The following is a 24297-nucleotide window of genomic DNA, read 5'->3' as shown; positions in this document are numbered from 1 at the left end:
GGAAAGGACTTTGTTCTGGGACAGGTGGCTATTTACTCTGACTAGTCCCACCCCCCACCCCCCACCCCAACCCTCTGTTTCTGTGCATTATCCAATGTCCTTGTTGGATTGTGAGCTTAGATAGGGTCCACTGTCTAAAGTAGGTTTCCATTGCCCTGTTCCTAGAGATATTGCATAGATGTATAAAAATGCCTAGAGAATAAGGATGGGAGCCTGACTCATTGAAGACAGACTCAGGCCAGGGGGGAGAGAGAAAATGTATGAGCGATATATAAAGGATGGGAGAAGCCTCCTCAGTCCTTCTAGGATTCATCCTTGCCTGGGCCATCACCAACTGTTCCCTGGATATTGCTTAGCCTCTGTCTATCCCCTCCATATCCAAGTGACTCAAACTTTGTACCTATCTGATCCCTGACAGGACCCATGAAGATCTTCACTACCTGACTTAGATAATGTCATTCTCCTGTTAAAAGCTCTTCAGATGTTCCTTTTCGCTCTTGAGTTCTCCTCCTTGCAAAGCCTCTTCCAGACCCATTCACTTGGGCTCAGCCCATCACAGGCTCCTCGGGAAGCCACACTGGCTGTCTCACAGCTCGTGAGGTTCCCACGTCCTTCTACACTCAAGCTCACTTAGACGCAATCCATTTTCGCCATCAGAATACCTTTCCCTTCTCTCTTTGACTTACAAATATCTATGAATCCCTGACTCTCAGCTATGGTCACTCTCTAGGAGAATTTCTTTGACCCTAATCATGTAGACAAACCCCCATTTTCAGCCCTAAAGCTCTGTGTCTTCTGTTCACCTTGGCCATTGTAATCATTGCATTCGTCTGAGCCTGCTTGCTTGCTCCCCCCATAGCTGACCACAGCCATCTTACATTTTTATTTCCCCAAATATTCTATATGACAGATGTCTAAAAATAGGAACTGAGGATAGGAGGATTCTGTAGGTCATGAGCATTGGCTTGTTCTCTGCTATGTCCCCCAAACTGATAGTGAACACCTCAGGAAGACAGCTGAATGAGGCTGGATCAAGCAAGCCAACAGTGGAATGATACATCTCAGGACAGAAGACCAGAGAGAATACAGGACCTAGGAAGGAGAGAAGGACACACCATTCCCGCTGAAGGCCCCAGTTGAGCGTCAAGAATGCAGAAAGTGGCATGACTGGAATTGAACTCCATTGTTAGGGTGACTTCCCAGGGCCTATACCCATATCACTTGCTGTATAGAAGCGTCAATGGCAGAGTGGGTACCAGAGGCAGAGTCATGTTAACAGGGATCAGGTGCCCAGGGCCACTGTTCTAGGAAACTGCAGTCTAGCTGTGGATGCTATAAGTGAGATTTTTTTGAAGTATGTGTTCCACATACCTCATGGTTGTGTCCTACTCTGTCCACTTCTCTTCGACTAAAGACTTTGTCCAAAGTCGGGAAAGGATGCTATGCCCGAACTCAGGAGAGACAGCAAATATGAAGAATCTGCATGCCTGGGAGAAACCTCAGCCCTGGAACCCCAAGTTTCTCATCAATCCATAGAAGGGCTTTCCACGTCTCTTTCTAGGTTTCCACAGAGATCACACTGCAGTTGTTCACAGCAGCAGTGAGTTTTACAACAGTTTTCTGGGATGCCTTTCCCCCTGCCTCCAGCCTTCCAGTGTGACCCTTTCCTCCTACAGACCTATTTTTGCTTTAGAATTCTTGTCTTATATCTACCCATAGAGGAAAACAAATAGAGATGGAGAAAATTTAGAAGCCTTAGTAGTATCCCTTGGTGATTTAAAATGAACCCTAATCTCTTCTCTAATTGAGGTTGAGTAGCTGTAGCACATTAGGTCTACTATAGGTCTGTACTGAACCCAGCAGAGAGTCAGTCAAGGTTACCTGTGGATCCAAAGAGCAACACAAGACATAAAGGGGAACCCGGGGGTGGGAGATGAATGCATCCTGCCTCTTAATGAAACAGGTTAAAGAGAAACAGCTCAGAGGCCTAGAAATTGTCCCTGCCCTTATATCTGTCCCTCTCAAAGGCCACGCCTGCCCAGCCTTGATAAACAGAAATATTCTTGGTACAAGAAGAAAACCAGCTGTTATTAGCATCTTAAGGGACCCAAGTTCCCAAAAGGCCAGAGTGGAAGTCCAAGGCCCAGGCCAAGAGCACAGAAAGGATCAAAGGGAGAAAGGAGGAGGGCAGGGGCTGCCATCAACCACAGTGAAAGAGAAACCTTGGTTAAAAAGCTCTTTCTTCCCAATGACCCTATTTAGAATGTAGTAATGGAGACTGGCCTTCTCAGGGACTAGAAATGGAAAGGAAGTAAACAGAGGGAATAACTGAGCAAAATGAGAACAAAGAGCCCTTTGCTTTCAGGTTGCTCCCAGGCAGAGACCAGAAGCAAGAAGAAATTTCAATAGCAAAGCATTCCTCTCTCACTCCAGCCCTGTGTGGACTGGCAGGAAGGAGATGACTATAGAAAAGAAAAGTCTCTCAAGGGCTGCAGAATCCATAAAATGGTTCTGTCCTCTGATCAGTCAGGATCCTAGCAGGAAATAGATGGGACCCCCCAAGTAACATCCCTTAAGACGAAGTAATTACAAGATTCTTCATAAAAGGGGTAGTCTGGGAACAGAGACACTGGAAAACCATCAAAGAGGGAGAAATGACCAGGACCTGGAGACAGAGGCTACCAGAGCACAGGTATGTCCTCTGGTGGCAACTCCAACAAAAGGAGCTGAGGAATAAATTCCCTGACGCTGTTCTCTTACCTCCACCTGCTCGATGACTTTGCATCTGTTAGCTAAACCCAGCTAGATGCCAGAGAGAGGTCAAGGCCAGCCCAGTGGCTCTCAGGCTGTGGTCCCTGGTCAGGAGTAGCAATATCACATTTAAGTTCATTGGAACTGCTAATGATCAGGGACCTCCCTGGACCTCCAGCATGGGGACAGCACCCAGCAGTCTTATTTAAGCTCTCTAGTGATACTTTGAGACTCTCATATGGTTCTCAGATACCAGCCTCCTAGACCATAGAGCCAGGCAGAGAAGGTAAAACATGAATGCTCACACCCATTTGCTCAGGCTTTTCTTAATTCTCTGGGGAAATCTTAGAAAAGTTGCTGGGTTCTGGTGTATCAGAGTCTTGGACAGGAGGGCAGTAGGAGAAACAAGTTGTAGTCTGGGTTGTCAGTTAACTTCTGGTGACCTGTAGCAAGTCCCCTCCATCTCTCTGACCTGTTTCTCACCTATGAGATTGGATTCCAGGACAGAAAACCCATATTAAAAATGAATGGAAATGAAGTCTAAATCTGACATGGCCTTTAGAGTCATGGATTTCTAGTGTAGAGCAGGCTAGCCTCTGAGTTTACAGGACATGACATATGGTCCAAAAATTGATCGATATCCAAGGTCACACAGTTACACAATGAGTCTATAGGACTACCAGGACCGGAGCTCTGATAGATCACCTGCCACGATGTCACATGCTTCTTGCCTAGGGACCTCCCCTTCATGAAACCACACCTATGCTTTCCAGGAGTACATGTTGCCAAGGGGCTAACTTCATAACAGATAATCTCCATAGAATGGTGTTCTCTTCCTGAGCAGGGGAAGACTCTACTTCCAAGAAGAGCTCAATTTCAGAACAAGTCTGGGAGCCCCCTCATACAGCAGGATTCCCTAAAGCTTCCTTGGGAAAGAACTAGGATGATGTAATGGGCCCCTGGGTCATTCCTGCTGACTCTCAGCCTTTACTCTGATTTGTCCTTTCTGAGGGTGGCCCTTGGTGGGTCTTACTAGCTGTTCCTAGTACAGAAATCATTGGTATCCTGCCATATCCCCCAGATTTCCCTGTTGTCCATGCCCCTAATTCCACTGGCAGCACCTATATCTTTCTCTGAGGATGTGTTCTGACCACTGGACCTTCACTCTCTGTAGGACAGACCACATGCTGGGGAATTAAATGTCCTCAGTGGATGTCTAAGAATCCCAGCTTCCCTCTCTGAGGCTCACATTTCCTGTCTTCTCCCAGAGCTCTGCAATGGGGATCAGGGGGACTTAGTTCTGTTTGTCCAGTTCTGGGTGATACTCTCTTGCTGGGTTCCTTTCTTCCTAGTATTTCCTGGAAGTACCCTCCCAAATCACTAACTCAACTCAACTCTTCCACTATGGTCCTGCTTCCTCAGTTCCTCCAGAAGGGCCTCTTGGTGGGGCACTGCCCGGAAATGTGCTAAGGATGCAAAAAGATGCACTGGGAGCCACACTGCCCTCTGTCCTCTCTGGGTACTCTTCCCTTCTGTACTTGCCCTTCCCCAGGGCTCTGCAGTGGGGGCTGCTCAACTTCAGCTAGCAGCTAGTGTGGATTCGTCAAGACCGGGAGATACACAGAATGTATGTATGTCCTCTTTGTGTGGTGCCCAAGCTCTACTTTCTGTGTCTCAATAAGGGTAATTCAATCAAGATTGAATGTTTAGACCTTTAGCTTCGATGAGGTACCCAGGCAGTCCCTGTAGAATTACCTGCCTCCTCCCTACCCACTCACGCAAGATGATAGCATTAACATTTCCAATACTTCTAGGAAATGGTTTTTCAGCTCCACAATTCATTGTAATGAGTCAAATCTCTTTTCTCTGAAAAATTGCACCTGTTTTTTTACACCCTTTGCAGTGCCCAGAAGACAGGAGGAAAGACTATAAAGTATGCAAATGATATTCTCTCCCAGCCCCACCTCTCTGAAGTGATTCTGTCCTGAAGTGGATGTGACTTGTGATGACTGATTTATTGAGTTCTGTCTGATGACAGAGAAAGGGAAAGGGAACTGGGGGCTGGTTTTTGTTTTTGTTTTTTTTTTTTTTAGTTATGTAGTGCTTGTGAAATAACAAGATGTGGATGGGGGAGCCAGTGTTGGAGACTAAGATGTTGGTGCGAAACAAGAGAAGGAGGGATGTGTAGGCAGTAGGACTTGGGAGCCAGTTAAGTTCTCCACTTCTGAAGACCCTGTCAGCCTTATACTATGTTTTGAGTGACAGAACTCCATGGAGCGTTGAGTTTCTCATCCATGAAGTAAGGTGTACCATATACATCTGAGTTACTTTCTTTTAGTCAAATGGCACAGTGTCCGTGCACCTTCCAGAATAGTTCATGGCACACGTTCCTCTCTGCATATAGATAAGTCCCTATCCCTTAACATCTGCCAACAAGGGGCCTTTGTCCCAGTTGCAGGAAGGTCTCCTGGTTTTTCACAAGAGAGAGTAAGGTGAGCATTGAGGACAAGCCTATGCTGATTAACCGAACATTGAGATTTATATGCTAAAAACAGGACATGCACCATCATCATGTGAAGAGCTTATTAAGACATACCATGCCCAGTCTTACTTGAAGTTTCTGATTCAGAAAATCTGGGTCTGGGTCCAATGATCTGTATTTCTAAGGATCATACTTGGAGATTATACTTGGTCTATAATAATAATAATAAAGCCAATTTTATATATTTGTGTTGATTCTTATAGAATGTTAGTTGTTATATTTGGTTTCATCTCATCTCTCCTACAAGTATGCAGGAAAATATGGTTTTGAGGTTATAGTTCAATAAATCAAGGATCAAGGAATGTTATGACCTAAGCCAAGTGGTATGATGATATAGTTGGGCAGTGGGGGAGTCTTGGATCTGCTTTCACAACTCAGCCAATCTGATAAACTTAGCTCTCTTCTAATAAAGATAAGAACTGTCTGTCAGTCTTGGGACAGGACAGGCTGGGACTGAGTATGATGAAGGTTCAGCCATGAGGAGAGGAAGAATTTGATCCTGATGCACTACCTTAGATCAGTGTGTGCCTTAGCACGTGTAAGGGGTCTGTGACCAGAACAAACACAGTGTGAGCAACTTAAAAAGGCCAAGTTATCAGAGCAGTGTGTGGAGGGAAGAAAATGCCATGACAGTAGGTTCGCAGGCAATCTAAGCATGTGTGGCTCTATGGGGTGTGATAAGAGTCTCTGGTAGTGATATACTCTAGCTAATTCATGTCAGTGAACATAATTTCAACATCATTTTGGTGTATCTGTAGTTTGAAATTGGTGATAGTGGAATATTTACACCCCAGAAATCAGTACTTATGATATATCACAACTTGTTTCCCTTAGAGAGTTTATAAAACATTTGTCAGCATACTATTGGTCCACATTCTAAAGCAATAAAGAAACAGATAGATTGAAGGCAGAGGGTTAGGTCCTCCCACCCCTGCAGCTGTGTTCGTGGGATATCTCCAAGTCCTTCATATTCTCTCTACCATCTACCAATGGTTATTTCTTTTCCCCTCCCCACCTCCTCAGGGAACCTAGGGGATCCAGGCTCCTGCACCTCCATCTCCCCTCACAGTTGGGGAGCTTCTGCTCTTCCACATGACTCTTCATAACTCTTCCCTTTGTCTTGACTCTCAAACACTGCATGCTAAATTAGCTGTTTTTCTAGTTTGCAAAATGTAGATAGAGCATAATGAACATTCTGGGCTGCTTGTAAATTACCTTGTAGAAGCTCCTTCCCATCGTTGGCTGCCCCATCTTTCTCTATGTGCATGTGAGTAAACAGAATTTTTATCTTTCTAATTACATAAAGTTAGAAGAAGAAAGGGACACAGAATAATATTAGCATTTTCCAGAACAGATAAATAAACCATGAGGCCACTGACACTCTTCGCATTGCCTTTCTGGTAGACCTGGATCTGAATTGTGTCCTCTAAGGAACGCATGCATCACAGATTTGTCTTTGGGCAGATGAACAGAGGGGAAAACATCAGCTTTCTAGGTTTTCACTACTGTCACCCCACCATGTACCTCATATGCAGCCCCAAACCTCCATTTATTGAATCCCTCTCACTGTATGCCTGGCACAACCCTTTATTTCTTTAGGAGCAATGTTTAGCTTTATAGAGAGTCAGTATGGCAGGTACAGAATTGCGTACCACTTCCATACTCTTTCCCCTTTCAACACTTCACATTAGTGCAAAACATTGGTTGCAGTTGATGGAACAACATTGGTCCATTCTTATTAGTTCAAGTTCATAATCTACATTAGGGCTTGCTTTGTGTGTTGTTCAGTTCCAGAAAATGCATATATTCCAATTATAGTATTTTATAGAATAATTTCCTTTCCCTAAATGTCCCCCTTGCTCAACCTATTTAAACTTCCTTCTAAGCCTCTGCCAGTGACTGAGGTTTTTATAGACTCCATGGTTTTTTTGTTTTGGTTTGGTTTGTTTTCCGTGTTTTGGAGTACTATATAGTTAGAACCATATGTAGAATCAACATTCAAAGCAACCTTTCCCGTTTGGCTTCTATCACTTAACAATATGGGTTTAAGTCTCTACCATGTCTTTTATAACATGCAAATTCATTTCATTTTATCACTGAATAATATTCCAGCATGTAGCTATATCACCCTTTATTTATCCAGTTCCCTTACTGAGGATATGTTTGGTTGTTTCCATGTATTTACAATCATGACTAGGTCTTCTGTAAACATTTGTGTAGAGCTTTTAATGTAGGCACAAGATTGCAGTACATTGTGTAAATACCAAAGAATATAATTACTGGATCATGTGGTGAATGAATTCTTAATCTTGCATAAGTTGGTCCTACTGTGCGTTTTCACCAGCAATGAATGGGGGAGCATTCCTGATCCAAGCATGGACAAGTATTTGATGATACTGTGTTCTTTTGCCACTGTTGTATATGTACTGTTTCACTGTTTAAATTGGCCTTTCCCTAGATCCTTGAGTCTTAGTGCTTTAATGTGATGTGGAGAACACTCTGCTCTAACCTGGCTTTCTTCTCTGTCTCCCCTATTACTGTTCCCCTTCACAATCAGTGATCCCAGAACAAAAGACTCTTCACAACCCAGCCCCCACTGAACCTACTGCAATGCCCTGGCTCTTTTGGGATCCCCTCTTCCATGGTTTCCTCTAAGAGAAAGACTTCCTTGATGGCCACAGATCAAACCTTCCTCACTTTTAATTCCTCAGTCACATTTCAGTACACAGAGCTCTCTACTCCTTGCTTTCTCTACCTTGATGTCCTGCTTCTATGCATGATTCATTTCCTTGAAAAAATTGCCCCAAATACTTAAGGATGAAGCTCACTTGCTGTAACTCTTTCGTAGTACCTCCAACTAGGCTAGCACATAGTAGGTACTCAACAAATATGCTCTTGATAAATAAACGCAAATGCTGGTAGATACCCTGATGGTTAGAGACACATTTTATCTTTAAGGATATTTGACTAGAAATAGTTTCTTTCTTTTGCTTTGTTTCTAATGATTTTTGATATATATATATATATATATATATATATATATATATATATATATCATTAAAAAATATCCTTTCAACATTTTAAACCAGAATCTCTGTTCCCACTGTTATGGTCTCCAGGCAAGCATAATTCAGTAAGTAAGGAGATTTTGATCTGCCTCCTTAGCATAGCAGGCAATTCATCAGTCTTATAAATAAAAAAGATTTTGAACCACTAAGTCATTAATAAGAACATTGAATGGAAACAGAATGTACATTTTCCTTTTCTGAGGCTTTCATATTCTGTAACTGCTGATAATAGAGCTTGATAGTCTGGGTCAGAATCAGGTCTCAGTCCTACTGAATGGTCATCTCCAGGAAGTCCTCCTCTCTTTGGTACTGAGGGTTGGGGGTTGGGGAGCACTCACTTGCACAGACTCCAGCAGTAGTTACCTCTGAGAAGGCTTGGAATTCCCCAGGACAGTAGTACAACATGTTTGTAGAACAGAGTGGACCTTAGAGAGTAGCTACATGACCTGTGGAAGTGCTTAACCTCTGTGAGCCCTACTTCCTTTCTGTAAAGTCAGAATCCTAATAGCATATCACTGTGACCACAGTGAGATGAAGAACTATTTGAGAGGAAAATGAATAAGCTCATGTATCTAGTATTGAGGATTTCTAAGGATTTTGGGAAAGGTTTAAGTTTAAACTCTCCTCACCCCATACCCCACATCTCCATCTCATGCCCACTCTGAGTTGTCTCCTATTCACTCCTCCTTCTAGTGGCTTCCACTGAAAGTTTTCCTCCTTGGAGAATAGAAAAGGGCATCCAAGCATGGTAACTGCTGCCTGTTGGTACTCATAACTGATTCTGAGCTAATAGACATGAATAGTGTCTTATACCAGTCCATGACCTGATTTGCTCATAGCTGGACCAATTCCTGGCCTTTTAGGGGATGTCACATTGCAAGGAGCTGATCTGTACAAGATGACTTCTTTACAACCAGAGATTATCCTCCCTATAATAAGGAGTTGAACCCAACTCCTGCCCTAGAGATCCATGGTAGCTCTAGTCATAGCAAGTTGTCCCAACTCTTGAGTTCTGAAAATGTCACGCCATGTCTCTGTTCATCTGGCCCTCCAAGAAGAGGGACCCCTTGTTGCCTTTCTAAATTACCTTACTTCTTAAAAGTTTCTTCCATCATTTAGCTAACAACTTCTCCAGTTATCCCTGACTGTGAATACTCAAAAGATTTCTAGCTCCTAGTTGGAGCCCTTTGAATAGAAGCATCTGAACTCAGAGTTAACAGGCCCCCAACTTTTCTATGTTCCATTATTCAGTGCTCATATGGCCAGATTTTAAGAATCTTCATTTGCTCGTTTGTAACAAGAACTAAGGACACCATTCTGAGGTCACTGGGAACACTCAATGAGGTCATTCACTTAAACACTAACCGATACTCAATGAATGCCTCTTGTGTGCTAATCCCCTTTAGGGATTCAGGGGATGGAACAAGAAACAAGGTAGCTAAAGCACCTATCTCAAGAAACTTGAATAGTTGTGTTTATAAACTGAGGAGTACTATAAATGTCCACAAGGAAATGCTGGTTGTCCTCATTAACCCTAGGAGGGACTTAGAATGCCCATACCTCTCTATTCCACTGACTGTGATCCCTGTATCTGCCCTGGAGTATGATGGAATTGTTGGGGGTGAGGTATACAATAGCAGATTCACAATGATGCAGGTAGCAGACTGAGCATCTTCCCTTCCCAGCAGACTCAATCAAGATGTTCCTTAGCATGTGTATATTAGCATATCAGGATTGACTTTAATTAATTGCAAAGGATTATCTGGCCTTTTTTGATGGACTGTTTAAAGTGATTTTAACTTGGTGTTATTTGAAGCAAGCATGCTATTGACTAAAGCCAGTATATCTTATTTACGTCTACATTGTGTTTGAAAAGGCATCTTCAGTAACATCATTTTTAGCTATTGATGACCTCTTTTCTAATGATTCAGTCCTAAGTTTAATGATGGCATTGATAACAATACATTGCCAACAATTGTTTATACCAGTGTTCCAAGAGACCAACATGAACTAGTTTGTGTCCATGGTAAACAGGGAAACTTGCTGTTTTTAAAAAAGCATGTAAATGGAGCATACTCATTCAGACTCCATGACTTTATGTGCAGGGTGTACTTAGGTCACCCACTCTTATTTTGTCCCATGGGGCAGGCATTTCCATTCCCAAATTAATGATGAAATCACTAAGAAATAGGAAGCAGGAGACACACCTGTTCAGATAACGATGAAAACATAATCGAAATAGGAAGTAGAGAAGGGGTCCTTTTTCAGATCTGTCACCTCTCAGCATTTCTACTTCCTCATCCGTAGATAGCATAACTGTGAGAAATGGCATGGTACATGGTATGCAGTAACTAATAGGAGGCAACTCTAAAGGAGAAAAATACGGACTCCTCACCCCATAGTTTCTCATCTGCCTGCTTTTTGTCTTCTCTACAGATGACCACTCCCGAGTGAGGCTGTTGGTACTGGATGGAGACCCTCACTCAGACTACATCAATGCCAACTACATTGATGTGAGTATCTTGCTGGAGCTAAGAAGCTATGGGCTAGAGTTGACTGTTCAGGCTCAAGACCTCACTTACAGGCAGGCTTTAAACTATCTACTAGAAGGTAGTCAAAAGATGTCCAAAGTAGTGTATTCATCCCATGGATTAATTTGTATGTGTCTGTCTACGAAGTCATTCACTTGAAGGTACAACCACAGATGCAACAAAATGTTCAAAGTTTTCATCACGTGCTAGATATTGTGAGGTCCACAAAGCTAAAAATGTCAGGGTCTCTACCCTCAAAAACACCAGGAGAGATAAGCTATGCACGTCTGTGGTAAACTAGGTAAGCTAGAATGTGATGATTGGTATAGGTTCAGATAAAATACTGTCAGGATTCAGAGTTGGGAAATTATCACATCTTCCATCAGGAATGCAGAAAATGATGTGAGCCAAAGCTTCAGGTGTAAATAAACCTCAAAATCAAAGCGAGGGATGATGGTCCTTTGGTTAGAGAACTGCTCTTGCCAAGAGGAAGGCACCTGGAAAGAACTAAGCAGCATCTCTGTCTGTGGGTAGTAGAAGTAAGCACTGGGAATACTGGAAAATGAGGATGGCATGAGATCCTTGATGGCTTACGAGGTTGAACTCTGAAAGCAAAGTGTAGGGTAAAGTATCAGGTTCAAGGCTCATCTACTTGTTGAACGAATAAACCATCTGGCTAGGCTATGTTATAAGAAAATTCACGAGATATGTGACTGTACTTCATAGCTGGTCTATAAATATATTTGAGAGTCTGAGGGAATCAGTGGGAATCTCTTAAGTCGTTCTTCAAGGTCTCTGGGCTCTGAGCTGAGACCTGGAGATGTCAGCTTGGATCAGTAATGCTAGGATGTCCACCTGGTAAGAGTGGCCATTGTGCTTCTGTAGGCTCCTTCACTTCTGTGCACATGCTTCTCAGCTCCTGTTTGATCTGAGTCTCTTTCTTGGTAGTGTCTGGAATGCAGGGACAGCTTCTCTCCTACTTGGTTGTTAGTTCCAGGCTCTTCTCTCTCAGATCTACTTTTCCTCCAATAGCAGATAAATTATAAAGCTCAGTAGTGAATGGGGTCCCCCATGTTCAAACACCTTCAAGCATTTCCTTAAAAAGCAGCTTTCTCACTATGAGGGACTGATAAGAGATCCAGGGATGATTGGAAGAGGAAAGCTACGGAGCCTCTGATCTGTGTTCCTTCATGACCACATTCTGTCCTCACCTCTAGCTTCCATCAGTTTGAGTTTCAGCTCCTTTCCTTCTAATAATCATTGCACAAATACCAAGCAGACTTTCCACTGTGTGCTAGAAATACTGCCATTCCAGGTAAAGATTTCGTTTGGTAAGAGGGGTCAGATGAGGAAAGAAAACTTCCCAGAAGAGACCTGTCAGACCAAAGCCTCGAGAGGGAGTCTGATGAAAAGCTTCTTGAAGGAGATGACTTCTCAGTTCTGTCTCAGAAAGTGACAAAGAACCAGCTGTGCAAGAAAGGGTTACAGTAACCTAAGAGTCAGTGATCGCTTCTTATGTACCAGTATGTCACCCTAAGTAGTAACTCAACCGCACTGGATAAATACCTCTAAGTACCCATTGCCAGAAGAGGAAGCTGGGTCTCTCAAGGTTAGTTCACATATCCAGAATCACAGCCAATGGTGGTAAGAGAAGAGGAGCTACAGTTTAAATCAGGAGTGCCAAACTCTTGTTTCTTCTAATAATATTATCAGGGACAATGGTGGTAGCCTATTAATGAGTCACTCCTGGCCTGTGATGTGTGCCTTACGTGAGCCAAATTACTAAGCCTTCTTAGTAACACTTCACCGTGGTTCTTAGCATTTACACTTAGCAGATGAGGAAACAGACTTAAAGAAGTTGAAAAATTTGTCCAATGTCAGGTAGTTGAACACAACCTGGGTATGAACTGTAGCTGAATGTCCCAACCCAGTGCTCAATCTTCTGGTTCTACATCTACCCCTGACATCATCCCATAGCCTGCATTTAGTGGACACTCAGTTAGCACATGTTGGTACAGGTTTGACTGGTTCCTTTCTTTTCTTCTCCACCCTGACTATGGTCAGTTCATATTACAGTTCTAAGGATATAGCACATGCATAGTCTCATGTACCCAAGTTGCCATATCTATCTAACATTTAATATCTAAATGGAAACTCCATAAACATGCTTTTTCTAGATATTTACTCAATCCACAGTACAGTGAATGGCTGACCACATGTAAAACAGAGAAATTTTCATGTCGTATAGGCAACAAATGAAATTGCTTTAAATGCAAGTGATTCTACAGTACCAGTCCTAATCAGGTCTGCAATTTCTGTCCTGTTATATCATTATGAAATATTTTTGCTAGCCTTTAAAGACAGGAAACCAGGGGTTGAAGTGAAGCGCACTGCCCTAGGTCACACAGCTAGACTTTAATTCTCTGCACAGCAAGAACACAGCACAGCCCCCTCCCTCTCTTTATAAGAAGTAGACTGTACCGAGAGGCCAAATGTTTCTACCACATGCAGTCCTAATAGGCAGTGTCAGGCCCTGAGCTGTGTCTCAGTGGTTAGCATCAAAGACTAATGAGACTATAGTCATGAATCCCATTCTTGTTGGGCCTGTTGGATACAGGCCTTTCTGATGACTAGCTTTGTGACTATGAGCAAAGTATTTATTCATTCTGATAGCTGCATAATGCAATAAAAAAATGCCAGCCTGCAAGTATATGGTAACTACTATAAAGTATCTATTAGAGTTCTAAGAGGAAATAAGCTGGCTCACATGTATCAACCAAGAAATATTTAATAAGAGTCTGAATAGTACTAAAGCAGATTAACCAACTGGACTGTGTGGGGCATCTTGAGGCTACAGATAGCAGAGATCTCAGGAGTTGTGTAGCTAGATAAGAGGGTAGCTATAAATGGAATAGATCTGTAAGGATACTGTAAGGATCAGGCTGTCTTACTCTTGCCAAGGAGAAGCCAGCCCTTATTGACATGGCAAAGAAGAAACCAAAAGGGTGTATGCCCCAGCCTCCCACTGGCCTCTAAGCTTTTGCTTCCTCTCCTGGTTAGAAAATGCCCCATAGAACTCAGAAGATATGGGAACCTACATTGCAATTAATATTGTCATTTGGCTAAACCACTTTGGCTCCCAGTGGGTTGCATGTGTACACCTGCCCAGGAGCTATCTGGATTCACAAATGAAACACACACACACACACACACACACACACACACATACTTCAGTTAATTTTTGATATGCAGTGACTATCTTAAAGGCTGGGCCCCCTTAAGCCTTCCCTAGCTACCCCAGTCTCAATCACTTACCCGAATTCTTACATGGTTGATTAGCTTTCTCTCCTGCAGCTTTTATGCCGCATCCTTCTCCTCCACCCCAACCCCACCCAAGAGTCATGGCGATTTTCTCCTTCCTTTTTCCCACTTCCTAGCCCTCACAAATCTAAAGGTCCCACCTCAGTCTATCTGCCCAGCCATTGGCCATTGGTTCTTTTATTAATCAATCAAAAGCCAATTGGGGACAAGGACCCACATCATTTGGACATACCGATTCCTGGTATTGGGGGCCAGATTAATTCAAAGCATTGGAAACGATCTCCAACATGGTCACCTCCTGTGTCACAGAGCAGAGTGTGAAAAAGACAATGGGGAAAACATGGTGACAAAAAGACATGGAACACAAGTAGCCTCTTATGATGTTACCAATATGGGGCAGGAAAAGGAAAAAATCTCATTAACTGTGAGCCTACCTGAAATTCCAGTAGAACTATACTCCTGTGGTCTCCTGGGGATTTGTGATAGCCAACAAATAGAGTCAAGGTGGGAGGTGAGGGGGGTATGAGCTATCTAGTCTTTGCTGCTTTACCCTGGTCTCCACACCAGCCCAAAGACAAGAGCTGGCTATTCGAGCAAGGGTCCCTTCTCCACAATTTAATCTTGACGATTCATTAAAATGACTCTTGTTTTAGAAAATGAGCAGGATGAGGCCAACCATGACAGAGCCTCTGGAGGCCGTGGTATGCTGCTGTCTGAAACCAGACCACTGGCATGTTTGTTTGCATACCGGAAAATGTATTGGCCACTTGATTCTGTTATAAATTACCAGCCTGGAAATAAATATCATAGCTAGGTCCACAGTAAGTAACAGATGCAGGAGTACAGAGTGAGATAAATGTATTTTGGATGCAAACCTCCTTCCAATTGTTCACAGGCAGATGGAGGCAGGCCCGGTGCTGGTTTGCAGTCACTCTGTGTGCTGTGTAGGTGGGACTTAAATGAACTGAAAGTTCTTTTAAGGTTAGGAAGTTTTCTGCACTCGCTCTTGGCAAATCCCCAGAGGAGACCCATTTGAGCAATACATTTCCTTTTATCTCCTTTGCTGAGGAATCTTGTGGTTTGAATTTTTCCCCTCTGGGGACTTTGTGGGTTTCTGGAGTCCAGAGAAGGTCTTTTTGCTGAGATGCAGCATAAGAACAGGCACGTGGCGCACATGCTTTCAGTGGGGTTTAGCAAGGTTGGCAGCCAAGACAAACATTTCAGTGCTTGAGAGCAAGCCAGGTTCAGCCCTGCCCTGTACTGTTGAACAGCCATAAGATAGGAGGAGATAGACAAGGGTGTAAATGAATAAGCCATCTGGTGATTCATGTTTTGAAGAAAAGGAAGGCAAGCCGGCTAGAGAGATGGTTCAGTTGGTAAAGTGCTTGCCATGAGAACCTGAGGTTAATCCCTGGCATTCACACAAAAATCCATGTTTGACAACACTGCTATAATCCCAGCACTGAGAGATGGCAGGTTCCATGGAGATTCCTGGCCAGTCTAACCAAGTCAGCGATCTCCAGTTTCACTGGTAAAGCCCTCTGACATCAACCTTTGTCCTCTGCAGACTTTCACACATATCCGCATGCACCTCACGCACTTGTGCACACACATACAAACACACGTATATACAAAAAGGAAGCGTAAAAAGCAAACTGGAAGTGGAGTAGAGAAGCCGACAGAGATCAGATGAGTGATGTCTCAGGGACTGGAAGTAAAGCAAAAGTCCAAGAGTAAGAGAGAAAAAACACTTCGTTATATGGGAACAGGCAAAGTGGCCTGCTGCTAGGTCTTCTGGACAAATGTCCCTACTGCTTCTGAAGAGCAGCTGTAAGTCCGGTTAGGCAGACTAAAAGCCCAAAGTGGGAATTCAGGAATGTCAATGTCGAGAGGCCCAAAGTAGAAGTTAATTAAAGCATCACCTCCTCAGGGAACACCCTTCTTGCCTTCATGGCTGAGTCAGTTCCCATGAGTGCTCTCCAGAGCCCCACATCTTCCCTCAGAAGTTCATAGCCCAGTTTGTAGGTATCTGTGAGCTGCTCCAAAGGAGGGCTCACATCTATCTGGTTCACTTTTGTGTTTTCAGCATTGTGTATAGTAGAAGATGCTCCTGTGGTGCTTGCTAGCTGAGTCTGAAATGAGTATGAAAACGAACAAAAGCACAAAATAGTGAGACTCAGAAGCCCAACCTCACAATTGATGTGTGAATTTCTTGCCCAGAATTTTTTTTTTTTTTTACCATTAACCTTTAAGTATATTTGAATCTTCCAAACCTTAGTCTCCTCCAAGGTCTTTGCCAAGGCAAGACTGGTCTTAGGCATGCATCCTACTGACCAACCTTTGCAGAAAGCTGCACCCAGCTCTGAGTGGCGTGTCTCATGACCGAGGAGTAGAAAAATCCCAAAGCTCTTAGTTCTGTTCATATCCCCGTATTCGCTGGGCATATGTGAAGCCATGTGGAATCTCTCACAAGAAAGGAACATCATGATGACGAAGTTCCCTCTGTATCACGGAAGAGGTCTCATCTGAAGTTCTGGGTCATGAAGCTGGAGCATAGGATGTATGCATTGAGGGAGTGGACACAGAGAGACAGATGGGAGAAAAGTTCAAGATGAGGATGAGATATGTGATTGCTCTAACGTGAAGCACTGAGAAACTGCTGTGCAAGCACAGTGGAGTCAGTGCAGACTCAAAAAACCAACACCCACGGGTGTGTACCAGAAGCCCACTATTGCAGACAGCAGATAAGATTCAGAAGTAAAAATGGGTTCTTGGAGGACACAGAAAATTGATGCTATGGTCCAGGCCGGGGGGGGGGGGGATGGAGGACTATGAGAACAGCTGGTGACATAACTGGCAGAAGAGCATAGACACAAGAAACCTCATCATTCTAGTCTTTAGGGAGCCATTTTCTGTTTCTAAACCTACTCCAAGTCCTCAGAATCTAACTCTTCTATCCAGCCGTCATAGCCCTGTCCATCTTGACTTGGGAAGACAGATGCACCTTCCCATTGCTTTGTTCTTGGAGGAGGGCTCTGTGCTCCTAGTAAGGGAGGATTCATCTGCCCAGAAACTTTTAAGCATTCAGTATGCACTGTTAATCATGGAAGAGGTCTCAATAAATGTTCGCCAAATGAGAAATGATATAGTTATAATAGCAAAGACACAATGTGAAATCTTAGAATTTTGTCTAATATATGTTATAGGAACTGTTACATATTAACTTTTTAAATATTATTTAATGTATTTTAAATAGCCTGACAGACTTTTATAACAATATCTGAGACCCAAAGAAATTAAATAAGTTGTCCTTGAGACAGAGCCCAAGATTCAAATCTAGGCAACTGAGCTGGTCTATGGTACATATAACCCACACGTTGTATCTTTCTGGTTGGTTTGTCATAACTCACTTATTTTCTATTTGCTCTGAGCCTATATAGGCTCCTGGAGAATAGTTTCTATCTCTATAGAAGTCAGTTGTGTCAACTGAGTGTCCTCATTAAGTATATGGGACTACTTGCAGTAATCGTAGTGTATGGTTACTCTAACTATGTAAGTTGGGTTTTTTCCTTGCTATAACTAAGTATCTGAGTAAGGCAATTTAAGTGAGGAAGTATTTCTTTTGGCTCACAGTTTCAGAGATGTCAATCCATCTGTCTTAACAAGATGGTATGGCAGAACATAACAGTTCACATCACAGCCAGGAAGCAGAGAAACTAAGGGATAGGAACAGAACAGGATAGAACAAGATGGAGTCCCCAAGATTACTCTCCCAGTTCCACCGACTAGACCTGGCCTCCTACTTTTCCCTTTCTCCAAATAACATGATTACATTATAAATCTATCAGAAGTCACTCCATTCCTTGGGCCAGAGCCTTCATGATCTAACTAACCCTAGACAGACTTACTTGGGGGAGCAGGTATCATTGATCCTCTAAGCATTTCTCAATCCAGTCAAGTTGACAATGAAGATTAACTATTGTATAGAGAGTTTACTGTCATTGATGTTGGTCTTGAGTCAGTGGTAGTAGGTACTCCAGATAAAGTATGAAGAGAAATTGGGAGAAATCTTCCAAATACTTACCAAATGAATGAAATAGTAAGACCTTCAAATGTACAAGGGAACCCATACACTAATTTTTGAGTCATCACTTGGATCCAGGGCTTCAGAGGTGCCATCAAAAACTCTAGGGAATTCTGGCTCACTTCTTCATGGAAGACTTGAGACACCTCAGCTTCTCTAACATAATTTTATAATGTGTAAACAGAAACATCTATTCAAACTTTAGGACTTATGCTGTTCAGGGACAGTTAACCCTAAGTATGAAGTGTGTTCCAAGACAGTCAACAACAATTCATTCTGTCTAAGACTGTCCTGTAAAGTGCCTGCCATATGGTCATTTGAATTGAGTTCAGACCCCTAGAATGCAAGTAAAACCTGGGCACTTAGTGACCATCTAAAATCCTAGCACTGGGGCAGGGAAAGAAAGTTGATGGAAAGATGCCTCAAGCTCACTGGACAGAGAACTTAAGTGAATCCCTGAAATCCAGGTTCAGTCAAAGACTCTGTCTCCAAAAATTAGGCTGCTGAGCTACTAAGGAAGTCACCCAGAATCTTCCTTTTACTGTAATATGCATGTACACATATATTCACAATTCATTCAAATATGTACGCACATACACACATATGACCCAACCAAGAAAATTTAACTGTGTCTCTATCCACCAATCCATCTAGTCACTAAATGCTAAGCATGTTTAATGACTGATACTAAACTTAAGCTTTTCTTCAATATAACACACTAGAAACAACACTGTTACTCTGTAACAAAGGAGCCCCTCCCTCCGTTCCACTCCTAATGAAGACAGTATCATCTACAACCTCTTCCCTCATGATGGGGATGTTATGAAGCACCAAGTTAGCTCCATGCCAGAGCACAACAGGGCTTAGGGGAGCACTTTGAAATAGCTAGGGAAATCACAAACTGGTCTTCGGATTAGTTCTTGACTCTCTGAGCTCACACTTTCACAGGGTCCCCTCTGCACCCAGAACTTTGCTATCACCAGAGAGAAGTGATGTAACATCCTTCCTATTTCCTCTCTCTGATTGTTAACACTGTGCAGTCAGAAAAAGAACTGGCCTTTTCTGTTTCCTACTCCAGGTGCCCGTGCTCAGCCTAACATTGGGATCTATATATGACTATGGCTCAGAAAAGACTTGCTGGTAGTTGCTGTGCACCATAAACCTGGAACACCTTCTCTCCTGTATTTTTGGGTTGCAAAAGCTTAAGGAATGCCTGTGGAACACCTATATGGGCCCCTCATAGGTCATCACAATAACAGCCAATGCTAACTGTCTCTGCCTTACACACAGGGTCTTCTATGGTCTTTAATACTCCTCTGAGATGCTATCCTCATATTGCCTATGAGAATACCAGGTATCTAGGAAGAGATGTGTACTAATGTTGTGTTGTTTTCAAGCTTTGAGTGGAAACCCTTCACTGTGTTTTTCTCCTATTATCCAGGGGTACCACCGACCCCGGCACTACATTGCAACCCAAGGTAAGTGTCTTGGAGTGACTCTTGAGTCACTCTTGATATCATCAAAGATATCAAAGCAAAGGGACTTAAAAATAAAATCAAAGTAAGCCTTGCTATCCACTCTTTCTGTTTTCATGAAAGTCTTCCTCCCCTAGTGACCTGGCTTCCCCTGAAGGAAGGGGATGAGCTTTTGCAATCAGAGAAGCCAGAGAGACAGGGTAGCTTGGCCTCTAGAAGTCCTTGGGAAGCAAGGTCATGACAAGTCCAGATTAGAATGGCAGCAGAAAGAGCTGTCACTATATCAGTATGAGACAAGAGACCATGCATGGGTGGCCAGAAGATAAAAGCCTCAATGGATCACCCAGCAGAGGTCCCCATCCATTTTGCGAGTGCTTGTCTACAAAAGAGATGCAGCCAGTTGCCCTAGAACGCAGTGTGGCAGCATGCTATCAGAAGGTTTAAAATTGATGATGCCTTTAAAAGCCTCCACGGGAGAAGCCCTGCAGATAATTACACGTGTGGAGCTCGACATATATAAAAAGCATTCTTCACAATGTTATCGTGTCATCTGTAATAGGAAAAAGTGGGAAAATCTTAAATGCCCAATAATAGATAGGTTGGTTAAATATCATACAGTGTCTCCATGTTATAGAAAACTCTGTAACTATGAAAAATATCATTTTTGAGGACATGAAAAAAATACTTATGATAGACCTGGTACTTATTGCAGCAAATACATTTGTACACAGAAAAACACAGAAAAAAATACTATTCAAATTTTCTTTCAAATACATAAATTGTTTTTGTAATTTTAAAAATGATGAAGACCCAGGATATTAAGAATCATTTCCTAGGAAATTGCTTTGGAGTGTCCACTCCTATCTTCCACTCTTTGCTTTTCTGTCCTTTTCCTTGTTTTCTTTCTCTTTTGTTTTCTGTGTTTTAATCCTTCCTTTCCTGATCAAGCTTCAGATGAATGTCTCTAGCATTTGTCAAACTCAAAACACTGCACCCTCTTGCTTTTGGCAGCTCCACCCTCCCTACCCTAACTCCCTTGCTAGCTCTCCTTGAGATCCTGCTGTCCCTTGAACACAATATACACCACAGTCCAGATAAAGTGCTGAATCAGGGAAAAGTGGAGCTGCTAAGTTGAGCATGAGGGTGAGGGTGAGGATGGAGAAGATGCTGCAGACCACGAGCATCTAAAATGTGGCTTTTCTTATCTCTGCTGTATGCTGCCCCCCCCCAAAGACTTGGCTCCAGCCTCTGTCTCAGCTACTTGGTATCCCACTGGGGCTCCTCTGGCCTCACTCTTGCCCACCTATCTAAAACCTTGATGACCAGCCAAGAGAGACAGACCTTTGAGCAGCTGCTTTGTATCCGCAGTCTCTAACCTCATCACCCTTTCTGTTATCAGGTCCAATGCAAGAGACTGTGAAGGACTTTTGGAGAATGATCTGGCAGGAAAACTCTGCCAGCATCGTCATGGTCACAAACCTTGTGGAAGTGGGCAGGGTAAGCCTCCCTTTCGGTCATGTGGGCAGAGGGCGGTGGAGACAAATGCTGGGGCACCTGTTGCTTGCATTGTGCCACCAGCTTCCAAAGCATCACCATACCCTTACAGCAGCCTATAGGGATGAGGGATGCTATTCCTCCCACTTCACATCGGAGCAGCTTCCATTCCTTCAGCTCACCCATCCCATCTCTAGCTTCTCTCTGTTGACAGTGTCATCTCATAGATTTTGAGGAAATGAAAGCCATCAGATGTGGACTTTCTCAACAACACCTTACAGACCTATGATCGTATTTGTAACAGCAACCATCTTCATGTCCTTCCCTTCGGTTATCAAGTCTAGCCAAGAGAAAGGGCTGTCTTTGTTCACCCCGAAAGGCTGACTATTGGCCATTTCTTATGACAAAGCCCAATATGGCCAACACTAAGTACCCATCTTTGATTGGTCACCCCTTGAAAGATGCTTTCTGAGAAGGTGCTGCAAGTCTTTGTTCGCTTACCCTCCTCATCCATTAGCCCAACATTCTTTATCCATTAAAGGACCTGGTCTTGCCTAAAAGAAGAGAATGAACTTGCACTTGCAAAGAAACCAGAGGGACTGGACAGGAAAGCAAGCAGAAGTCCCTGAGAAGCAAATGGCATGTTCAGCTTTGAGGGGCGGCAGGAGGGACCTGTAACTAAAATGTGTCATTGAAGGGAAGGAGCCAGCCAGGCAGGGCAGATCAGATGTATTAATATCATCAGGTGCAGCCCACCGAGGCTCAGAGATTTTCATGTATTCCCTTTTCATATGAAAAATAAGACTGTTCCTCGCTGCTGAATTATTTCCTTCAGCGTATGAATATGCTAAGAAGGACAAAAACCACCAGCACATGAGTCACAAAACAAAACAAAAGCAAAACTCATCAAACTGACAACAGGAGGGTAGGGGTTGGGAGGGCAGATTGATGGGGATGATGGAAAGATGGGAGAAGAAGAGAGTAATCTGAATATATTATATTTATTACAAAATTGTCAGAAGAAACCCACAAAAATGATAAGGCTATAAAATAAGTTAAAACCTTTTGAAAGCCAAACAAAAGTGCCTGCCCTGTTCCCACTTTTCTGATGAACCTCAAGGACTTACATGATGTTCTGTGTCTCCACTGGCTTCTCCTCCACCCACCTCAACACAGCTAGTCTCTCCCTTCCACCAGTCGTGATGCTGTCAACATGGCTCCCTTCATGTTGACAATTCCAGCCTCCACATCTCTCTCTCTCCCCATCTGTCTTCTCCTCTCAACAGCCTGTTCTTCCTCCCTGCCTATGAACCCTCACTGTTCTTCAGGGCTCAGGCCTCTGTCTCCTCTGTTCTGTCTAGATTCAGTCCTAAATTGTCCTTGGCAAGAGCTTGGGAAAGGGGCTACTATATCCAGTTTTGCTTTTGTTCCTTTGATTAACTGTGGCCTGTGGGTGGATGGGCGGGGTACACAGTTGAAAGGCTGATGTACAAATATCAAAGGGCTCCCATAGCGTAAACAAACTATATCAAGGGTGGACAGGTAAGTTATGGATAGTCTATTAGGATAAGGTGTGCTGGCAGCAGTGGTGGGGCCAAAGAGGCTCTCCGTTCTGTCATATTGTATTGAAAGGGTGTGGATATCTCATTGCTAATCATGGGTCAGGGCTAAGTGAGTAAGCATCCTTGAACATTCACCATCTGACCCACTCCCTAGTTTTACAGATGAGCCGTAGATGGAAAAGGGTAGATACTCAAGTCAATCATTATAATCCCACTCTTGACTCTTAATACGTGAAACCCTGCTGATCAGACTACCCCCACTATTCAGACTGTCCCCCACAGTTCAGACTGTCCCCCACTTCCAGCTGCTCTGACTCTTCAGCTGCTTCCCCAGGGAATAAGCCTCAGGCTGCCACTCTAGTGAATAACCGCAGCTGCTCGGAATTTGAGCATTCCGGTCTGGCACCGCACATCCCACATTTTGAAATGAATTCTGATGCTGAACTGTGAATAGAAACCGGGTAACTTGGGAGAAAGAGCAGTTTCATAATGGAACTCCTTCTAGTGGCCAACACACACACACACACACACACACACACACACACACACACACACTGCATATACTTATGGCACAGTAACCACACAAGGCAGTGTTCCTGGTTATGAGTCAGACAGTCTGGGTTTGCTCATCACTCCATTCCTTGCCAGCTGTTGACTTTGAACAATTTTCTCAGCTTCCCCATATTTAAATCCTCACCTGTAGAATGTGGGGGAACATATTTTCTAAGGTTGTGGTGACATATAATTAACACCATATACGCAAATAAGTCATAGAACATTTCATAGGCGATGCTTGACAAGGTAAGTATGGGCTCTCATTAGTTGTAGGGGTCCGAGGCTCTTTCTAGAACGTTCTTAGCTCCGAGGTCTCAGAATCCAGCAATGTCCATTTGCCTCCAAACCTTGTTGCGCACTGAGTATTCCCGTAGGTGGGTTCCCAGGGACGCTAGCCTTCAGGATGACGAGTGAGCAGAGGGTTCCATGGTTAAATACGCTTGGGAAATGCTGTGTCCTCTGCCCCGTTGGAGAGTCCTAAGACACTTACTAATAACGTTAGCACTTTGGAGGAACTAAGTCATCTTTTACCAAAGCAACTTGTTTAACTTTGTTGAAACAGCATTTCCCAAACTCATTTGACCACAAAAAAACCTCTTTGTTTTGTTTTGTTTTGTTTCTTGTTTTGTTTTGTTTTGTTTTGTTCTGTTCTGTTTTATTTTATTTTCATTTTGTTTACCTAACACCTATTAGCACCCAGCGGAACACACTGTGGGAACTGCCACGCTAGGCCGTGCTGCATCCCCCGGAATGGTAATAATGCTTTTGTTATTTTAAGGGGGAAACTATGATTTCTTTTTGTCTCTGTGGAACTTAGAGTCAAACTTGGGAATGGCTGGCTATTAGCATAGACACCTACCGCTGGGACAGAGAGCAGTGGCACGTCTTCCCTTTGGGCTCAGGATTCTCTGTCT

At 43.3% G+C, this 24297-nt stretch overlaps 1 protein-coding gene across 23 annotated transcripts in view; it reads left to right on the top strand.

The window, feature by feature from the left end:
* The window catches only part of Ptprt (protein tyrosine phosphatase receptor type T), a 1176099-nt gene that overhangs the window by 1043926 nt on the left and 107876 nt on the right, over positions 1-24297 (top strand). For 16 of the 23 annotated variants that reach the window (XR_004119009.1, XR_004119008.1, XM_031372635.1 and 13 more), the window contains 4 exons: positions 10798-10874; positions 19739-19775; positions 21172-21269; positions 24077-24136. Coding sequence is in view for 21 of the 23 variants with exons in the window: in XM_031372635.1 (XP_031228495.1) it covers positions 10798-10874; positions 19739-19775; positions 21172-21269; positions 24077-24136 (272 nt within the window). In the remaining 2 variants the exon portion in view is untranslated. The remainder of the gene's footprint in view (positions 1-10797; positions 10875-19738; positions 19776-21171; positions 21270-24076; positions 24137-24297) is intronic. The other 7 variants (XM_031372634.1, XM_031372644.1, XM_031372643.1 and 4 more) reach the window with 1 other exon arrangement.

Source organism: Mastomys coucha, unplaced genomic scaffold (genome assembly GCF_008632895.1).
Source record: "Mastomys coucha isolate ucsf_1 unplaced genomic scaffold, UCSF_Mcou_1 pScaffold15, whole genome shotgun sequence".
Lineage (NCBI taxonomy): Eukaryota > Metazoa > Chordata > Mammalia > Rodentia > Muridae > Mastomys > Mastomys coucha.
This window is presented reverse-complemented; position numbering and strand designations above follow the sequence as displayed.